Source organism: Drosophila pseudoobscura, chromosome 2, assembly GCF_009870125.1.
Source record: "Drosophila pseudoobscura strain MV-25-SWS-2005 chromosome 2, UCI_Dpse_MV25, whole genome shotgun sequence".
Classification (NCBI taxonomy): Eukaryota; Metazoa; Arthropoda; class Insecta; order Diptera; family Drosophilidae; genus Drosophila; species Drosophila pseudoobscura.
The window spans coordinates 30,591,376-30,613,187 of record NC_046679.1 but is presented as its reverse complement, the minus strand read 5'-3'; the positions used below and the strand labels follow the sequence as shown (position 1 = coordinate 30,613,187).

The window sequence follows — 21,812 nt, the reverse complement described above, 5'->3', positions numbered from 1 at the left end:
TGAAAGTAAATGAATGGCAAAAGATACACAGAAACCCGTGAAATACTGCCGCCACAAACTACGAGAATATACATATATCTTCCAATTGTATCTGTAATTCGTTATATGTATCTCCATCACATGTCTCTCCCTCTCTCTATTTGTCCCATAAGTTTCAGTGTCGAATCGCTTCGACATAAATTATGTCATGAATGCTGCCAATTCTCACGCCTCCCTCGGCCATCCTTAACCGATGCTTAAGCTCTTTCAATTATGGGCTTCAGGAGGCGGGGGAGTAGGTGGTGGTGGCCAAGGGCACACACTACCCATAATCTTAATAAAAATAACATGAAACGAAGCTGTTTTCAAGTGGGGGAAAACAGGAGATGGACCCACAAGCAGCAGCAGGAGCAGGAGTAGGAGGTGGACCCTCTGTCAGCAGAAGATAGAGCGGCAGACACAGACATTGCCCCTCATCGCTTGAGGCAGGATCAAGTGCTTGCAACAGCAGCGCAGCAATTGAGGCAGCCAACATTCAGGCGGCTAAGTGGAGCTTTAACAAGTCCTCAGAGAGAGACAGAGACAGACAGAGAGAGAGAGAGAAAAATGTGTTTTGCCTTAATGCCAAAGAAAACAATTTTAAATTACAGTAAAAGTTCCCGCCAGGCGATTGACTTTTTGCGGGCTATAAGAAAATTTCCAACGAAATCTTAGGAGAGAAATTTCCATTGAAAATCTAATGAAATGGTGTAAAGGAAAGCGATTTAAGGTGAAAAGAAAATGGAGAAAGGAAATCATAAAGAAATATTCTTAAGTAATAGCAAAAGTTCTCAGAAAAGTGGCTAATATTATGTAGAAATCGTAATATCTTTTTTGATGTTTTATCGATAATTAACGATATTTTAATAGCTTATAAAATTATACTGAAATTTCAACTTAAATTTTTGTTCTCTAATTTTTGAATTTAAACTTTTTGTTTTTTTAGATTTTTTTTTTTAAATATAAAGTTCTTTTTTACGTTTATAATTAATATTTTTAATTCTAATTTTAAATGTAAGTTAAGGGTGCTTTATTTGAATTTTTTAATTTAAAATTAATTTTTTTTTAATATTTAATAATTTTAAAGATACTTTTATGCTATAAGAAGGCCTTTTTTGCCTGGATTTCAATGAATAATTTTTTATGCCAAATAAAGATTTTATTGATCTTGTATATTTTTCGATTGTTTTCCCCTTTGAAATGGTTCTCCATTCAAAGGTCTCACTGTGTTATTTAATAAGAGAGCACATTCCAGGGGGGACGGGCGGCAATGATATTTAATGAAGCGTTTAAGAACTTTTAAGAACAGCGTCAACGAAGCAGGAAAATAATTTGAAAAGCCAAAGCTAAATGGAATTTAAAGCGGAGGGGATTCCCCACATTCCACAGAAATGCAAGAATGAAACCAAAAGGCAAAGAAAATGTACAGAAAAATCTAAGCTACGACCACAATACACATTCCTCTCCTAGTAAGAGCCTACATTCCTTTATTTAGCCTTTATTCCAATCCATTTCATTCCTTACTTCCAGACCAATTCGTACTTAAAAGAATAGTTTTTTCAAGTGGAAAAGTGGAATTTTGTGGAAGATGAAAATCAGCCGAATTTGCTATTCAAGAAATATTTTCCATCTCTTTTAATGCCCCTTCCTTCTAAATGATAGAAAAGTTCACTTTAAATCTAGAAAAAAAAACTCTCCTCCAATCTCCAACCTCTTTAAAAAACCATTTTTTCATGTCTTTTGAGAGTGAAACTCGCGCGTTAAGAACCAGTTTAAATCGTAATCATCATTGGGGGAATATCGCGGGAATTTGTCAACCAGCAGCCAACGCGTGGACGAGGATGATGACGTTGTTGGAGTCGTCGTTGTCGCTGTCTTCATTCCTGTTTTTGCTTGAGTTGCAATTAATGCATGAATGAATGAATTTCGCGATAAGTAAATTCAATTATCCGTAACATTAATGAATGCGTAAAATTTAAACAGCAACCGATGGCAGCAGCGACGAGGCGATGGCGGACGACAGACGGCAGACGGCAGCCACCGAAAAACCGGTGGAGGCTAAGTGATTTTGTAATCAATTTTTGTCGAAAACGAGTACGCCGCCGCTGCCGACAGACCCCAAGAGACACCAAGAGACGGAGAGTGATAGAGAGAAAGACGGACCCCCAGAGACGGTAAGCGAGAGGGAGAGAGACGGCCAGGGAGACACTCTGAAAAGTGGGGCCCGAAAGATATGTTCAAAATCCAGAGAGACACAGGGGATCGACAGTGAGAATACCCTAATTAAATTAATTGATTGGTAATGATTTATTTTATTTTATTATTATATTTTTATTTATGTATTTTATGAAATTTTAATTTCGTAAATTTAAATATAAGAAGTGAAAAAAATTGGAAAAATTTTGGTTAAAGAAATTCGTTAATTTTTTCCATAGGTATAATATTTACAAAAAATACTGATGCTCTACCTCTTCTAAAAGCCGAGATCTAGGGGTTCTTAAGAGATTTCTTCCTAGGGGTTTCCAATCGGGATGAATTTGGGAATCAAGATAGAAAATACCACCATTTATCATTGTAGGAAGTTTGGCTTTCATGTATTTAAAATTGTGAAATGTTTTTTTCCAAATTTTGAGAGATGAAAATTTTTCTGAAGTTTCCGAAATCAAAGTTTTCAAATATTCTATGGATTCTATTCTTCTTTTTACTTGTCACATACCTCTTCCCTCACAAATAACACCCGTTTTCACTCCACAAATACCTCTTAGAAAAATGTTTAATAAGGCATAAAGTGGTTAAGGTTGAGGAGTGGAGTGGACTGGAGTGTGGATTCGTGTGGGCCGCCGTTTTGGCTAAAGATATGACTAAATAATTTTATAAATATTTATAGATAAAAGCCAGCCGCAGCAAGGGGTATGTTGTGCAAGTGGCCAACAAATGGGAGCCACAGGTGGGGGCAGATCTATGGGAAAAACTGGGTTTGAATGAGTGAAGAGTTTTCCTCCTTAAATTAAGGAAAATTTAGCTGACTTTGAACTGTCAAATTATCACATTTCTTACTTCTTTAGGGCCCTCAAAGAATCTATTGAGAAGGCCACTTTCCCTTCCAAATTCAAGGGAATACAGACCCTATTCCGTTGTGGAAATTTCTCTTATTTCTTTTTCTAAAATGCCACCCAGAAGGCAGACAGATAATTAATCATTTCCAATGTAATTTCTGGCCATAATTAACACCCATAAACGTTCCTATCTGCCATTCATCCGGCTATAACCGACGGAAGCGGCCAAAACGGCGGCCAAAACTCTACAGAGAAAATATGAAAATGAATGAAAACTTCCGCTATTGGGGAGTGCAGTGTAAACCAGACAGAAACGAAGCCAAAGACTGTGTGTTGTTGTGGGGGCGAGTGTGGAGGTGTTGCAGGGGGTGCCCCCTCTTTAAAGCCAAGTTTTTTTTTCTCTGATAAAGCCTTTGGCTAAGCAAAAAACCCCTCAGAGTCGTCGCTCGGAAAGTGTCGGACATGCTGGGTGTTTGGTTTTCTTTAACGTCTGTGTCTGCCTGCGGTATTTCGTGTTCGGGAAACAGGTTTTCCCCATGATTTTCCTCCGTTCACTACTCCGCTCTGGCATTCCTATACACAGTTTGTGTTTTTTGTTTTTTTTTTTTTTTGTTGTGGCAACCATTGAAAATGCATTTTATTCTAATTTATGCGGGCCAAAAGGTTGTTCGAATCGATGCATTTAATTTTGTTGTTTCTAGCCCGCAAATCGCGTCTAAATATGGGGCTTGAATTGAGCCATAAACAGGCCATAGAAGGGGGTTTAAATAGGGTCTAAAAGGCGCATAAATATGGTCTATAGATGGGGGTGTTAAATGGGTTTTTTTTGGAAATATATTACAAGATTAGCGCCACAAAAAAGGGAAAATAAGGGCTATAAAATGTGTAAAAATATAATAAAAAAAATCAAATAAAAAAGTGAAAATGAAAAGCCAACTAAAGTAAGAAATCACCTTTATTTAGGGCTAAATAATGCTACAATATTTCTACTCTAAAAGAAACTAATAAAATATGTATTTTTCCAAACTATTTCTGGAAACTCCTGCTCCTCCTCCTCAGAAAAAAAAACACCAATTGAATAAAACATTTGACACTCCAGCAATTTCCTCAACAACCCATTTCCAATCTTCAATTCCTGTCGCCCCCAAAAAAGCTGTTAAAATCAAATAAAATATGTACAAGCAAAAAACTTTAGCAAAAATTAACAAAAAATAAAAGTAACAGAAACTGCGAGCATATTTTCTATAGAAAAGTCCCCAGTTCAAGTGGCGTTTCTGCTCAATTGAAATGCGTGTCACATGCAATTGAAATGTCGTCCAGAAGTCACGTTTTCGCCTCCTTCTTTGAGGGCCATAGAAAAATCGAATAGGTAATCGAACGGAGCTCCAAAATGCTTCAGAAAAATCACAGTATGGTGGAGGGGGAGCATGTTTGTTGGCTTCTAAATTTCCCATATGGCCCGTAAAATGTGGAGACAATTAAAATGTTGGCCTAAAAATGTAAAAGAAAAACCTTCCAGTTTCCATTACAAAAGTGAAAATTCACTGGAGCGTGGGGGAGTGTGTTGTTTTTTTTTTGGGGTCAGAATGGAATTTGCTTTGGGTTTTTGGGAGCCATAAAACCAGAAAACAAAAGCCACTGAGGCAGAAGGGCGCTGAAAGAATTCTCTGGTACTTTTTTTTATATGAAATAAAAGCTAAAAATACACAAAAATATAAAAAATTTGTTTTAAATAATCTTATGAGTAAATATCAAGTTTTAAATACTTGTTTAAATCTAAAAAATTTGTTTTAAATACATTTATGAGAAAATACAAATGTTAAAATATTTTTCAAATATACAAAATTTGTTTTAAATAATTATATGAGTAAATCAAAACTTTTTAAATATTTGTGTATTTATTTAATTGAATAATTCACTGATTTAAAAGTATTTGTAATTTATTATTACTTTTGTTTTTTATTTACTAAACGGAATGGAATGCATGGACTGCCATGTACTGCTAATGGATTGAGCCCACAATTAGCCACAAAATACAATTAGATAAATCAATCCACAACAAAAAATTCCTCCAAAATACTCTCATTTTCAAAGTAATTTCCATGGGCGTTTGTTTTTTTTTTTTTTGCATACTCCCCCATGCGATGCGATGCAACGTTGTATACCAGTTCCTGCCACCAGTTCTGTGCTCCAGTTTCCTGTCAGCGATTCGACACATGTGGCAAAATGCCCCAAACAGTTGCAACTAGCAAATGCATCGCATTTTGTCGCATTCCAAAGCCCCAGCTGTCGACTGTCGGGTTTTAAGCCGCAGAAAATCAAAGACCAAGCGAGAGACAGAGACAGAGTCATAGATATGCCTAATGGCATCCGAAATTTGAAATTGGAATCGAAATCGGATACAAAATAAAACCCACACACATCCCACCACAGACTGGGGAGGGGGAGGGGTTCGTATTCGTATTCTATCGCACAAATTGATGGCGGAAAGGGGTTCCGTGGTTCCGCGTCTAAATCGAGTCTCAATTACACAAAACACACACAAAAAATAACACAAATTAGAATGATTTTAAGAGACTTGAGACTGTGAGGATACCCCTTAAAGAGAGTTTTTTTGAATTTAATATAAGTAAAATTATCTTTTCTTTTTTTTAGGTGCTGAAATATTTTGGAAACCTTGGGGGAACTGTAAATCATGATTATTTTTATGATCTTTAAATATCTTAAAAGTAATGTCATCAATCAGAACTCTGGACAATAGTAATTTTTACCATAATAACAATTTTCATAGAAATATCTTTAAGAAAATGGGCTCTATTACATTTACTACTTTTTAGAGGGTGTAAAAGTAGCCTTAGCAGAAATGAAACCCCGATTTTATTTTCCTGGTAGCCTTAAAATCGTACACCGTTGCTTAAACTCTTATAGATCTTGAGATTTGAGTGTTTTTAAGGAAGGAAGACTTGATATTTATATATAGTTTTTAGCGATCTAAAGCAGAATATTGAGTATTCCTTTCCTTTGAATGGAATCTGAACAGAATAGAATGGGAATATCCAGCTACATACAGGGTATAGAGACGCTCATTTTCCCCCACTTTAAAGTGGTTTCGATTCTCATTAGAAGAGCGTGCGGGTTACGCCACGCCCCATGCCCCACACTCCGGACTCTGGCTTTGGCTTTGGCTTTGCATTTTGCCCCGCCGATCATTAAATGCTTAACCAAATGAAACGCCAAAGCGATATACAGATACTCGGATCCGCGCACTCATAAAAGTATCTGTATCTGTTGTTCTGGGTTCTCGATTCTCCGATTCTGAATGGGGTGTGTGCCGCTCGGGGGCACTGGGTGTGTGCTGCCCTGCCTCTGTGGAGCATCTGTATCTGAGAGAGAAACATGTGGTATGTCTTGAAAGAAAGTATTTTCTGAGACACGAAATGGTGTCATGAGGGGAGCAGAAGTGTTGCTGGGGTTAATTTTGGGGGCACTTCTGAAGGAAAGAGATCATCCATGGAAAAGATCATCAATTAAAGATCATAATTGAAGTTCTTTTTGGGAAAAATGAACATCAGAAAGAGAACTTTGGGAATAAAGAATATCAGACGAAAATGTCCCAAAAAATATGTGTGTATGAAGTGAAACATTTACAAAGAAAATACCTTTCAATATCTGTAATATATATATGTATACCCATATATCATATCATAAATAATTTCTTTAATCAAGAAACATCATAAAATTCACTTGAAAAAGATCTACAATTTTCTTACCAATTAAAATTCCAGGTTCCATATTTGCTTAATACTTTAAAAATCGCCGTATTCCTAAAAAATCGTTTCAGCTTTCGTTTCGTTTTATAGATTAAAAGATCACACACAAAAATCACAAAATTAAATGCTTCTTAAGGTTCGGGTCGGTTCGGTATCGTTGTATCCACAATGGAAAACACACACACATTCGCTTTTTTATATCTCGGAGGGATTCGTGGAATGTGTCGTAATGGGACCGTCGTATCGAAGGGCCACTGATACAGCTACTCCATTTCGTTGCTTTAACACCTTTTACACTTTTTATTCTCGCGATTCTCGCGTTGACTTTCTGACGTAGTATTTTCGCTATAATTAAAATTCGCTTTAAAACGAAGGTGCGCCAAAGAAACTCTACAATAAAGATGACTAAAAAGTGACACCTGTAGCAGTTGTACTCTTAAAAAAAAATGTATAATTGATTTTTGGAGTAATTTACGGCGCGGCGATGGCAGTGTTTTTGTCTGTATAGCAGAGATCGGTCTCCAACTCCTCCAGTATCCCTCTCCCCATCTCTCTCTTTTTCTTCTTCCCTTTTGGTTTGCTTTTCTATTTCCTTTTGTGTTATTTTTCCCACGAAGAAAAAACTTTTGCGCACGCGCAAACACAAAATAAACAAAATCCAAAGCAAATAGGGGAACGAAACGAGCAGATAGCAGAAGGAGTGAAGAAGAGAGGAGAGCAGAGCAGAGCGCGAGGCAAAACACAAACAAACCAAAACAGAAAAAAAAAACAACAAACTACCGTTAAACGAGCCAGAAACATCAACATATTTTTCGTATTCCGTTTTTTTAATCAGTTTTGTTGTTTGTTTTTGCATGTATTCTCTTTTTTTCACTTTATCAGTTTCGTTTTAGCTAGCTATCCCGTTCCCATTGGCCTCCTCCACCTCCCGCACTCACTGCTTATCGAAGATTCACACAGGTGGCTCTCTCTCTCTCTCGCTCTCTCACTCTATCACTCTCTCAATTACAAAACAAACACCGGTTCGACTTTCAGCGGCGGGAACGTTGGCAACAAATGAACCGATCGGATGCATTGAAAAGCGAAAACCAGAAATGAAACGAATGGAATGGTTGAACACAAAAAGAAGTCAAGCTTTGCGGGGTCGAAGCTTTGGATACCCTTGTAGATCGATCGTACTTATATGAGAGATGGAGAGCATTGGAACTATGGTACCAGTTTGAATAGAAAACAGACAAACGACCAAGCAAGATGAGCAAGAATATATTTCTTAGGATCGGAAATTCCTTTATGTTCAGTATGGCTTATATTGTTGGTGAAAACCATCATGCCGTTGGCAAAGGGTACAATAAGACAACAGTTTTGTTTCTGCTTTGACGCTGTTGCGCTCTCTCTGCCGCCTCTCTTTCTACTGTTTTTCCTGCGTTGTGTTCTTATTGCTGCTATCTCTATCGCTCCTACTGTGTCTCTGCCACTATCTCTGTCGCGCTTTCTGTTACTGGTTTTGGTGTCTCTGCCGGGTCTTACACAAGGTATATTAAAATGAAGGCAGTGCCGCTTTGTGGGTGGCCTATTTTTTGTCATCCTCTCACATACACGCACATATGGGTGGACACGTTCCAAAGCACTTTGGTAGAGACCACACTCTCACACTACCCCACCTTTGTTTTAATATACTTTGATCTTGCTGTTCTTGTGGCTCTCTATCTGTGCCGCTGCTGTCGCGGGCAATTTGTGAGTCAAAGAATCAGGCAGCGGCCCTTGCATTGGTATTAGTGAATGCGTGAGAAAAAGAGTTAAATAAAACTCGAATTAAAGCCGCACAATCACTTGAAATTATTATAATTCTTTAGTCAACAACACTATGCATACTTTTTGTTTGCATTTCAATCAAAATTATGATAAATTTTTGCATTCAAACAACTTGTTGCTCATACATACACACACACACGCGCGTACACCTTGAACTTGCTGCTGGCTGTCGTCAGCTTTGCTGTATTTTTTTGGCTGTAGTTCGATTTTGTATTACTTTTTCACCTCTTTTTCATTCTATTTTGCACTGTTTTACCTTCACGCTTTTAATTATGATTAAATTTTATTATTTTGTTAATAGCACACACTCTTTATAGCCAATAGCTATCTTTTGGCACTTCTTATTGGAGTTGCTTGTTGTCTTTCGTTCGTTCGATCGGAGCTAAGGAAAAACTTGTTGTTGCGCGCGCGCGCGAGCGGCTTATTTTAAACACTTGACTTGTTTTCCTGTTACTATTGTTTTTGTTTCAATTTTGGTTCCTTACCAGCACTATACTTAACCCACTTAAGCCCCCTCTATTTAAATACTTCAACTACATGAGGTAAATGACGGAAAATATTAGCGATTGTTAATTCTTCTTGTAGATCCATGTCATATTTCCTCTGAACTTTAAAAAAACCACGATGTCTTTCACCTGAACTGCGCTAAAATGATTAAATTGTCAGTATTTTCGGTGGAAAATTGAAATACCCCCTTGGCGTATAATAGGTTAATCGTTCTCGTTGCTCGCGCGCGCCAGCGCAGTAGTGAGTAGGCGTCCGATTGGAACTTTGCTTGTCGTAAAATAGCTTTTATTTAGTGGAATTTATTACAACATTTTACAAATGCATAGGTAAGCTTATTTATTTTCGATTTTAGCCAATTTTGGTATATATTTTTAGAATCTAGCTTGTAATTGGAATGAGTCTTACCGATTAAGAGAGAGCGCGCTCTAAATGTTTCATTTCCATTTGTATCAGAAAGAGAGTGCGAGAGAGAGAGGAGTTTGTAAGAGAGTGGAATCGACTGGGAATAAATTGAAGAGATCAAATGATCGCTCTGATTGGAATTGTGGCCTTCATTTTAATTAAAGTGAGAATTGATGGGCTTAATTAATTATTATCAATAAACGATGGGCTTTAAAGGGTCAAGATATGGGTCTGTGATGTAAACATTAAGGTCTATACTATCACGACCCTGGAATACTCTGTAAATAAGGTATTTATGGAGTTTTACTTATATTTTTTTAATGATTTTCGACACCCCTCAGAAAATATACCGCCTCCGCTACTGTTTTTGTAGATCTACACCCCGATTCGCAAAAAATTTCGTTCCGCAATGGCATTTTATCAAAGTTCTCATATCTTGAACAGAATTCGTGGGTAGAAAATCCCATAACAAACACTAGATAAGGGGTTAGACGTCCCCGAGAGACGGTAATACCCTGTAGTCAGAGACTTCTTACCCATGGTTTTCACTCGGAACTCTTCGTAGTCCATCAGTGGAGGTGTTATGGCTCCTTGGACGGTGTTCTGGTAATCCTCTTCGCTGTAAACCGAATCATAATCGCTGGCATTGTGCATTTTTTCAGGAACTTATAGATTAATTTTTCTTTGGGAATTATGGTTCACTTTTTGTATGACCCAAAGGTCACTTTCTAGAACACTTTTTGGGGAATTCTTATTCACTTTTTCAGTTGGGATTTCGGCAATTTATTGGAGGAGCTCTAGCACTATAGCAAACTTTTAGGCACCAGTGAAATATACGATATCAGCAGGTGAATATTTCCCAAAATTGCATTATCACAAGTCGGATAAGGAGATTGCAATAGATGAGAAGTCCTCAAGGGTACTCCCAAGCAGTCTGGCCATCGAAATTGATGATATTTATTGGTATTACTATACGTAACCGAATCGTATGGAGTCACAGGCACTTAAGGGAATATAGAAAAATGATTCCATCCACAAAATTGCACTATCTTTATGAGGTTTCTTCTAATATGTTAAGTGGAAACCACTTAAGGGATTGCCCGTACCCAAAAAACCGAATCGCAGACGACTCTTCGAGACCTTCCGCACCGACTTCCGAATAAAACACGACTAAGGTCTCTCCATAGAACCCAGAGAGGCAGAGTTTTTTCTGGCTAATCAAGAGCAAATAATGGCTATCGGCAACAACAAATCTACATTCTAGGTTCTCTGATTAGAATATAAAGACATTCATTCCATGTCGTATTCGTATTTGCAGTGAGAGGAGCGGCGCGTGCTATCTGTAGCTCCCTCTCCAGCGAAAGTAATCGCTGGAAAGAGATGGAGAGAGACATATATTGTATGTATATGTATCTTATCGCTCAGGTAGAACACAAGTCAAGATATGCGACCGTCGCCTAGTATTTCCCCAAAAAAAATTCCTTCAATTAATTAATGCACTTCAGTCGTATAATAAAAACACAAATATTACGACTGTGGGGTGAGAAAATAGAGCGTTGAGGGTCTAAAGTCTTTATCTATATCTGACTCTAGATGACTTCCTCAATATGATTCGTATCTGTATAGGAAATGCCAGAGACCTGGGACTTATCTTTGGAGGCAGAATGTCTCTTCAGGTAGGAAAAAGTCATAAAAAATCCCCTTAAGTGAGTGAACCATAATTTCTCCATAAAGTTACCAATGGAATATAATTTTCCATTCAAATACCAAAAGGGACTGTATGTAGGTCTCTCTTCGAAGTTACGTGAATTTACCAGAGAATTTTTCCCATTCCTTTCCCCAAATAAAAACACAATTTCATATTTCGTTTTCGTTTTTTTGTTTTTTTGTTTTTAAAACAGCACACCAAAGAAATAGCTTCATTGGAATGTTAAAAATGTTTATTTAAGTTAGTTTTTTCATCTGTTCTGTTGGTTTCTTGAATGTTTTGTTTGTTTGTTGTTGAATTGTAATCTATATTTTCTATAACACATAGATTTCTTGTATAGTATGTAGTTCTTCTTGTAGTGTATTTTCAAACATTAAATGTATGTATGTATATTTTCGTATATAATTATGAATATAATATACCTTTTTTTGTTTGATTTTTGAAGAGCAATTTTGTCTCTTGTTTGCTTTTTTTGGAGTACGAGTAGTATCTTGTTCTTTGCTATCTGTCTATTTTCTGCATTCTACGTTTTTAGTGTGTGTTTCCTCTTTAAGATATGTATGTATATATTTCTATATTTTTCAACTATTTTCTGGTGTATCTGTTACTGTTTTTTGTTTTGGTGGTAACATTTCTAATTTTTCATGCAACTTAAAGTCAAGGGAAATCATTCGAAAAGTAAATAGAAATCTTAAATTATAAATTAAAAAGCTGTTAAGTTTTATGTTTTTTGTTTTTGTATTACAAATTATATTTCTGGTAAATTTTTGTAGAATTGTTTCAGGATTTTAAGAGTTCAATGGGTCAGTTTTGGTTTAAAACCCTGAAACAAGTTACAAATGTTTTATAAAGAACAAAAACTAATACAAAAATCATTAGAAATTATGAATCTAATCTAATAAAAATTGTTGATTAAGAAATCTCCGTTGGTGTATTTTTTACTCATAAATATATTCGTATTTCGCTTAATTTTATTTGATTTTTAAGTTTTTCTTCATCTTTTTTCCACTTCATATTTGATATGTTTTTTGTTGTTTGTGTTTTTTACTTGATATGTTTGCATATATTTTGTATTACCATATAATTTTCTTGATCTGATCAGATCTGCTGATATGTTTTGCGATATAGTTTTTCCGTGGCTTACAATTTGTATTGTATATATTTTTTAAAAATTGTTCAAAAATATTCACAAAGAAAAAACATTTATTTTTTGTAGATTTTCATCTTTGCTTTTTTATAGTTTATTTTAAGTTTCAATTAAGTTGAAAATAAACCAAAGAAAAAACACAAAATTATCACTTTTGGTTTTTTTCGGTTTTTTTGTGGTTTTCTTCGGTTTCCTTCAGCTTTTCCTTCGGTTTTCCATTCTTAAATCATTTGCATCGATTATGGAATTTCGTAGTTTGTCTTCTCTTTATTTACATGGGGCCTTTAACATTCGTATATACCATATATATCATGTATATATATTTCAATGGATCAGTTTTAATCGGTTCTTTCTTCTGGTAATAGTTACTCTTGATTTGCTTAAGTGTTTTATTTGATTAAGTATTTTTTATAAATATTATTTAATAGACAACTATATTTGATAAAAAGTTTTCTCGAATAAATAACTTTAGTGGTTCTGATCTATCAGCTAATTCAAGGTACTTATAACTCCATTAAAATTTTCCTTCCATTTCCATTTCAACGTTGGGTTTCGTTTTCTAATCCTCACTTTACTCAAATTTTCTGTTTTCCATTGTTTTATAGTTTTCTTTTCAACAATTCCGTGCTCCATTTTTGAAATAATTTTAAGGAATAATAGACTTTTCTTAGAACTAGAAAGAAAAGTGTTTTGTGTGAGTGTGTTTTTTTTTGAGAACCAATTTCTGTATAATTTTCTTCAAGTTAGTTTCCAAATGTTTTTGGGTCAGTTTTTGGTTGAACAGAAATTGGCTCTCAAAATACGGTTCGAATCTCATTTTGGTTACAAATTGTCGGGGTTTTTTCTGTAATGTTTTTTTTTTCTAAGAAATATGTTTGTTAAGAATTTGAGTAAAGTTTGAGTTTTTTATGGAATATATATTCGTAAGTTTTCGTTTATTATATTTTTTAGACACACATAAATATATTTTATCTCGTGAATTATGCAACTCAAAACGGTTTCCGTAATGTGTTTTTCCCTTTTCCCCTCCATTTTTTGCACAGTAGCTCGACATTTGGATATACTATATGGGATATATATCTACCTAGATATCGTAATATATTCGTATTTCTCATACTATTTTGTTTGGGGGGTTAGTAGATTAGCTGCAGGGCTTTTTCTTCTACTTTTTTAAACACTAAAAACTAAAGAAATTTGTCAAGTTTTAATATTAGTTTAAGATTTTGGAAAAAAGAGTGAATAAAAGTTCATAGAAGATTCTGTAGTGGAAGGTTCTTTACTGAAGGTCTTTTGCATTGAGGTTTCCTTTTTGCTCATTTAGGGACTTTAGTTTCGTGAATACCATAAGTGATCATCGGTTTACTTTACGGATCTAAGAAGCCTTGAAACACTATTACATATACATCAATAAAAATCAATATATTCAATATATATGGTATATATGTTTCAGAAAGGTATTTTTTGTTTTCTTTGTATTTTTTTTTGTAGTTTTTTTTCATAGTTTTTACTTTAAGTTTTTCCTTTTTTTGCCAAACGATCCTGCTTCCATATTTTATTCTTTTTTGGTATTTAGTTCTCATGAAGGATTTTTGTTGTTTTGTTTTTCTTTTACTGAAATTTGCGCACTGATTTTCTCAAAAATAAATGTATAGATCGTCAATGGAAAATGCAACAAATATTCAGAGAGAGAAAGTCGAGGAGAAAGTGTAGGAAAAAGCGCTGAAATTTTAAGAGAAAGCAGCCGAATTTGTTCTTCTATTTTTAACATCTTTAAATTTCTTTTTTTTTTATAATTTTTTTTGGGTGGCTTTTTTGCAATTTTTTTTTTAGTTTTTGGTTTTGTTTGATTTTTGGTTTTTTTGTTGTTTTAATATAAAATAGTTTTGGAAAATTAAAAAAATTATAGCAAAGGAAAGGAAAATTGAGATTTAAGAGAGAAGAGAGTAATCAGAAAGCAGATAGATAGTTTGAGAAAATATCTAATGGCATGGGAATGAAAATGAGTGTTGTGGTGAGTGGTTGTTGGGTGTTTCGGTGAGTGCATTCGCATTTAATAATTGTAATTATCATAGGGCGTACCCAAATACGAATAGAAATTAGGACTGATGGGCTGTGCATGGGCATAATAAAATCCAGAAGCCGGATCTGGCGCTACTCAGTCAAGGAAGCCGGTATTCACCAGCTTCTCCAAGAAGAATTTCACATCCCCCAGTTCCGAGTCCTTGATGCCCAGCGATTTCAGCATACCCAGATCCCCGTTCTCCACAGCCATGAATACGGAGCGCAAGTGTTCCAAATCGGATCTGCAAAGAAAATGGCATTTATTTTCATTATTTTCTTTCCAGATTAATTGCACAACTTAAATGAAGTTTTTCTCTCTGGTAAATGTCTTAAGCCAAAGAAAAGTAAAGGCGGGTGCCATTCGCAGAGGGGCATTTAGTTGGGGTTTATCCTTGAGGGGCAAAACCAAGATGTTACAGTGGCTTGAGGTCGAAGAGTGGCTTGAAGGGTCTTTAAATAGGGGGAATCCTTGGCTTGAAGGGCGGAAACATCAGAAGTTGCTTGAAGCTAGTATTATCCTTAGAATCGATGTTGATGAAAGATCATATTGGAAACTAGTGCCGTGGACATTTCATCATCAAAATGGCATAAGCAAAACCCCGTCGAAGCTCACTTGTGCAGCAGAGACTCATTCCATAGGCCGAGGAGTGCTGCTGCACGCCGCGCTATGCATTTAAAACACCATTTCGAGGTTCATGAATACCCTAAACGTTTTTGAATACCCTTTTTGATTCATTTATAGTCTTCAATTGACTATAAACATACCCTATTTAAAAACTTTTATTATTTTCAAGTCAAACTTTTTACCCCATGTTCTCTTGCTCTCGTACCAATGTTCTTTCAACTGTACCACCCCCTGCCTAATGGTATAACTTATAAAGTAAGCCAAAGCTACTCTGCCCCACCCCCACACACATACAGACCACATGTACACACACACACACACACACCCTCAAACATGGAGACAAGTTTAAGCTTTGCTGCGGCGAGCTTCAAATTATACGCTTTGCTTAATTAATCCCTGCAGGTATCGTGCAACCATTCCTGCTGTTGCTTCTAGCTGTTGTTTGTTGGCTCTGTGGCACCACCATATCCACCCTATAGCCTCACACCCTTTTCTCGTTATCTATGGTACTCCCCAAAGTATTTTTTATACCCTTACAGAGGGAGGATATGAGTTGTAATAGAGATGTTGATCTATTTTCGGGGATAACTTCTTTATTTTTGAACGTAAACTAATGAAACTTTGGAGATTGACGTAGAATATGTTTTTTTTACACATATATCTAAAATTTCACAAAAATCGGACAATCTTTTCTATACTATTAATAGCTAAAAGAGTGTGCACTTTTCGATCTAGGCATCCTTTTTCTTATGTTTCTTGTTGCTTGTTTTGCTGGATGAACTTCGTTATCATCAACATAATTAACAAGTAAGTGGAAAAGAGAGACAGAGAAGGAGTCACAGTAAGATAGAGATAGCCACAGAGAGTAAGAGGCAGAAAGGGAACGAGCAAGGCAGATGCACATTAATAAAATTCGTGTGCGTGTCTTGTGGTTCGAGTTTTCGAGTTTGGGGTTTCGGATTCGGGTTTGGTTTTGTCTTCTAGGGTTCATTCATCCACTGCCCTCTTTCTCTTTCTTTGCATTGCTATCTTTTTCCCTCTTGGAGAATGACATTATGACACTTGGACGATTAATTGCGTTGATGAAATTGTATAAAAATACCAAAGGAAAGGGAAAAAGATGGCGTGAGGGGCCAGACAGCCAACACCTACGTGAGGTCCTGCTACGTCTCTTCCTCTTACTATATCTTACTTTGTTTTTCAGCTGTTTTTCTAAGGTTTTGTTGCACAATACGTTTTTTCCCGCCGCTTTTTTGAGAGAAAGGCAAACTATTGCGTTTACTCATTTTACAGAAGACAGATATGATTAAATACAAGTTTTTATAGCTTTCTTTTATCTGTCCGAATTGTGTGAATGGTAAAATTATTTATTCAAATGGAGTGAATGCCAAAATATAGTTCTCCGAATGGTGTGAATGGCAAAATGTTCTAATGAAAATTGTAAGAATAACAAAATATACCTATGCGAATAGTCTGAGTGGAACAAAAACTTTTTGCGAAAAGTTTGAATGGCACAAAAAACCATTGCGAAAAGTGTGATTGGCAAAATTACCTATGCGAATTGTGTGAATGACAAAATACACTTCTGTGCCATTCTTCTATTGTGAATGGCAGAAAAAAAAACTCTACAAATGCTATGAATGCCAAGGTAAACCTGTACGAACCATGTGAATGGCAAAATAAACCAACTCCAAAATACCGTAGGTAAAAAACCGGACGTGCAACAACGTGCCTCATCCATTTACGGGTTGTTTTGCTAATTTATCAACATGTGCGTGAAGCCAAATATTTTCATGTCCTTTTGTCTGGCCCTCGGGCTGGTGGTCGTAGTCCTGGTACATAGTCAGTCAGTGGGGCCTCCTGTCGGGGTCCTCACAATTTTATTATTATTATTATTGCCAGCTCCTGCCCCCACACAAACCCACTGCCCCTCTCATCCCATCCCATTTTGTGGTTAGTTTTTGTTGTACTAATTTAATGAAAATTCTCTTCTTTCAGTTTGTGTTTTTCTTGGGGGCCTCTGCCTCTCTCTCCCTCTCCCTTTTTTTGTTATTTTTGTTAATTAAATTTCAGCTTTTGTTTATCTTTTAACAAAATGAAAGATGCGTGAGGGAGAGTGTATATGTTTTGTGGGCGTTGGGAGGGGGCAGGGCATAATTAATGCAGTTAGGAAAACATGTTGCGAATGGAGATTCGCACAAGAACGAAGGCCGTTTAAAACGTAGATTTGAAGGTAGTAAAAGTACCGCATTTTATAGGAGAAAATGATCTCTAGAATCTCTAAAGTCTGAGTAGTGTCCCCTGCTCACCCGCATCGTTCGTGCGCCAACCCCTGGCTCACTCGCCTCGCTGGCTCGCGCTGATATGAGTAAAATATCGGGCCACAACGACGACCCAAAACATTGGTATATAATAGAGAGATATTCCACTCATATCATCTTCAAATGCTCCATCCCCTAGGCCTTTCCCTGATTGTCTCTGAACCTTTATACCCCTACCACATTTCCTAATTGAATTCATTAGGATATGACAAATACTTTGTTTGCTTGGGACAAAGCCAAATAAATTACATGAGCTGGAGCAGACGCTCCACAAAAGCAGCTCTTCACCAACTAAAGGCCAGCCAAAAAAAAATATGGAGAAAATAAGAAAATAAGAGGGAAAAAAGTATGATAAATATGTATGAAATATTTGAAAATTTCATGACACTTTCTGTGTGTGTGTTTTGGGGTCGCCTTGAACCCTTGAAAATGTTATTGTGCCAGCAGCAGCCACACAAATAACAAAGCACCCAGAAAGGACCCAGAGATAATTCATGGGACAAGGACAAGGACAAGGACACCGAAATGCTAGGGGTGGGGGGAGCACGTTGTTCTGTGGATAGTTTTACAGGAATAAAAGGATTCCCATAGCTTGGGGTTATGCCAAAAAGTTTTACTTGAACAGGGATTAGAATTATGTATGACCAAAACAAAAAATAGGGGAGGACAAAACACTCGTATCTTTATGCTTAAGGGGTTTTTTGTGTCCACACAAATTGCAGCCCCAAGCCACAAGCAGAACCCTGGAACTGGAATCACTCACCTCATTAGTCGAAGGGCGGCACCAAAGTCCTCAATCGTTTGCGATTCACTCAAAGCGATGGCCACCTTGTCCACGCCGCCCAGAGGGGAAAGGGCATCTCGGGCCTTGCTGCCAAAAAGCTTCTCCAAATAGTTGGGTCCATGCGATGCAATCAGGCTCTGAAGGAAGGATGCCGTCTCCTCCACCGGTGGTCGTTTGGCTGTAAAAAAGAATAAACAGATATTTGTCTGTGTTGAAAGCGGATTTATGATTTCAATTAATAATCCAAGAATTGCCCAGCAGCTTTTTGCATTAATGCCATTCACAATTTAATTGATTTTATTCATTAAGAAGCATCATCGTTTGGACAGGTCATTATTTTGTTGACTAATTAATAAACGAATGGCATTGTAAAAGTAGAAATATGCTTCAAAAAATGTATAATTAATTAATTTCTGTGCTGTTATTTATCTGTAATTATAGATTTGTTTTTACAACTAATTAAAATGGAATTATCCAAGCGGAAAGTATATTTTTAAAGCCTGTCCTGAAACTCTTGGAAATTCACAGAAAATTTATGGAACCTTTACGTTATTTTAAAGTAGCTTTAGTCTCAGTAAATCTTCCATGAATATCAGATAAAGCACTCCTAAATGCATTACATATATTTCTAAGAATTTCCTACAACACATGTCTCCTTTTTACAAGTTTTTTTAGTAGCAACAGTTATTAAATAATAAATTCATATTTATCTTAAGGACTCATCTGCCTTTATGACACATATATTTTTGCAAGATAAATTTCTCAGAACTTCCTAAGCATTAATATTAATAGTAGACTTTAGTTACATCAGTGTTGTCCCTGCCTCTCATTTTTCTGCCACATGCTTGCATATGAAATTTTTGGCTCTTAATAATTCAAGGACTGTACTCCTTTGAGATTTGATATTTTCGGACAAAGCTAAAGCATTCTAAATATTTAAAAGGGCTATAAAAAAGCACAAACCAAAGATATGTGACTTATACAGGAAATTTTAAAGTTTTCTAGAGACTTGAGATGTGGAAATGGGTGCATGATTGTGTTCTGGGAATTCCCCCAATTTTTGAGAATTTTCTGTGGCATTAAGGAGAGGTATTTTTTGCATTCCTTTTTATGCTTTTGCTGCATAAAGTTTTTCTTTTATTTCCTTACAATTTTTCGGTAGTATATTTTTCATGGTTTCTTTTGTATTTCTTTATTTATTCTTTCTGTTGCACAACCAAATATTTATGGGTCATTCTATGGGTCGCTCTGTCTGTCTGTCAGTCAGTCAGTCAGTCACTCTGTCTGCCATTTAGGTCGTAGAGTAGCCGTCCCTCCAGTCTGTCATTCAGGTGGTGGGGCGCTCGTCCATCACGTCAGTCAGTCATGCACAAAGGGCAGACTTTACAGTGCTTGGGCGTCGCTGTTTTTAACCCGCTGACTGCACTTGTTAACCCATGGGTGAGCCTGTACTCGCACACATATGCTGGCATTTTTAATGGCTGCAAGGACACGTATCCGCCCTCCCTCCCGCTCCTGCTCCTCAATCTATGCTCTATCCACTGCTCGAGTGTGTGTGTTGATTCAGTTACTGGCTTTATTTGTTATGCAAATGGCGATGTTCGCAAACCGTTTTCCCTCTCGTTCGGTCGTCGTTTCTTTTACCCATATCCTGTGGGAGTTTGGATAGTAAGGATACCCTGTATCTGGTAGAGAATGGTAGAGGATGATCTTTCAGCAAAAAGTATAGAAATCTTTCAACGATCGGTAGAGCTTTTTTCTTTGATTTTTCACATAATTATCTAGTTCTTGGGATTAACAAGAGATCTTAAAAGTGTCTTTGAAGGTACAAAAATGCTTATGATTTCGACAAATCTTAAGCTACAGTGCTAAAATGTTATATATCAGTTCATGAAGTCATTATCTACCTACTCTTACGAATAGTTATGGTTTATTAAGCTACCAAAATGGTACTAGGTCCTACAGTTGTCGCTGTAATTTGATATATGGCTACTTGAAATGGTTACCACTCCTAATACCAACTTTCATCAAGATCCAATGACTATTTCCATCTAAAGACCAACTTTCATCAAGATACTACCTTTTCACAGTACAAATTGTTGGCTTTTATTTCAAAATAGTTATTCTAAGGCTGATCTCTTACTAAAGGATATCTGCCAGCCTTATCTATCGAAAGCCTATGCATATCCTTCCCATGCATACTTTTTCCTGTTGTGTCGCGTACATGAGCTTCTGTACCGTCATGTATTGTATACACGGCCAGGGATGACCCAGTAGCGAAGGGGGTACCAGTAGCATGAGAGAGGCAAAGGGAATACCAGTAGCATTAGAGAGGCAAAGGGAATACCAGTAGCATGTGAGAGAAGAAAGGGATACCAGTAGCATGTGAGGAAAAATGGCTAGCATGAGAGGAGGGGAATCCAGCTCTTTGGGCCCATTGCCATGGAAGGAAGGGCTCTTCGTGCTCTCCGTGCTGTGGGACATTTGGATTGTCGCCTGTTGTTTGCCTTTAACTTGTTACATATTCCACTCCACTCGGAGGTATATCAGTCGTTTAGATTAAAGTCCTACGTCGCAATTCCGCTGCGGCATCCACACTCCTCCCCCTCTACCATTGCGTGGGTTAACATTTTTAAACTTTTTTGTCCGCTGTTGTTAGCCCCGATAAAATGTATGCAAAATTATGCTAATTTCCCCCGGGGTATGGGTATTCGAGTGCAGTGTGTTCAAAGGTTTCAGTCGAATGGTTTTTTATTGCAATTTTACGTTAAAAAACATACCCCTAAAAGATGGTCCAAAAACGTGGCCTGAGTGGACTTTTAATAAAGGGGTTTTTTTTCCGATTTGCATATATGAGAGAAATTCATTTATGGGATAATTATTCCATTTTATTTTTGGAGATACTCTTTTCCTTTGATGTGGGAGGTCATTTTCTTTACTGGAACTTTATAAATATTTATATTGGCTAAGTTTTCTGGAATTTTTATTAGTTTTAAGACCCCAATTGTTGCTTTTTTCTTGAATACATTTTTCAGAAATTTTTGCCATACTTTTCCTTGCAAATTTCTTTGACTTCTCTTCCACTTTTTGTGCATTTACTTTCACTTTTACATGGCAATCAGGAGTCCCACATGAAATGATATATTAGATAATACCCTAACATATCCCTTCAAAATTATTTTGAATAAAAACACCAAGAACTCAATGTCAGAAATACCAAAAAAATGGATCAAATCTTTTGAAGCAAAAACGGAAACCGGTTGGAGGGTGATGAAGCGTGATGCGTGATGCCGCATGATTCGTGATGAAGCCTAATCTAAAATCGAGTAAGATTAAAAAATCCACTTATGTTGTGGAAAATATTAAAAAATATAATCATGCTTAGAGAAAATGGAACTTAATTTATAAATTCATTGGAATTCACCGCAAAATATTTGTTTGAAAATCTCTAAATTATACAGTAAGAAAATGTCTAATCCGCTTGAGGAAAGTAATCGTCGTGTCATCGCTGGAGGCAGTGGAACAGGAGGCGACGGCGGCCATGGCGGAAAGGGGGGTGGTGGCGGTGGCGGAGGAGGGGGCAGAGGCGGAAAGGGCGGTG

The 21,812-nt window shown here is 36.6% G+C and overlaps 2 protein-coding genes across 19 annotated transcripts in view; both read right to left on the bottom strand.

Annotated features, from left to right (window-relative positions):
• The window catches only part of Dys (Dystrophin), a 177,817-nt gene extending 167,075 nt beyond the window's left edge, over positions 1–10,742 (bottom strand). For 4 of the 18 annotated variants that reach the window (XM_033381406.1, XM_002138046.4, XM_015182892.2 and 1 more), the window contains exon 1: positions 10,102–10,729. In XM_033381406.1, the coding sequence (XP_033237297.1) occupies positions 10,102–10,219 (118 nt within the window). In that variant the 5' untranslated portion in view covers positions 10,220–10,729. Of the gene's footprint in view, positions 1–6,844; positions 7,250–8,912; positions 9,128–10,101 lie in introns of those variants that run through there. The other 14 variants (XM_015182894.2, XM_015182898.2, XM_015182900.2 and 11 more) reach the window with 9 other exon arrangements.
• Positions 10,743–12,588: 1,846 nt separating this feature from the next.
• Positions 12,589–21,812, bottom strand: part of LOC4803261 (IDLSRF-like peptide) — a 45,904-nt gene continuing 36,680 nt past the window's right edge. The window contains exons 4-5 of the mRNA XM_001359996.4: positions 18,191–18,389; positions 12,589–14,723 (exon numbers count right to left, since the gene is read on the bottom strand). Of these exons, the coding sequence (XP_001360033.4) occupies positions 14,576–14,723; positions 18,191–18,389 (347 nt within the window). The 3' untranslated portion in view covers positions 12,589–14,575. The remainder of the gene's footprint in view (positions 14,724–18,190; positions 18,390–21,812) is intronic.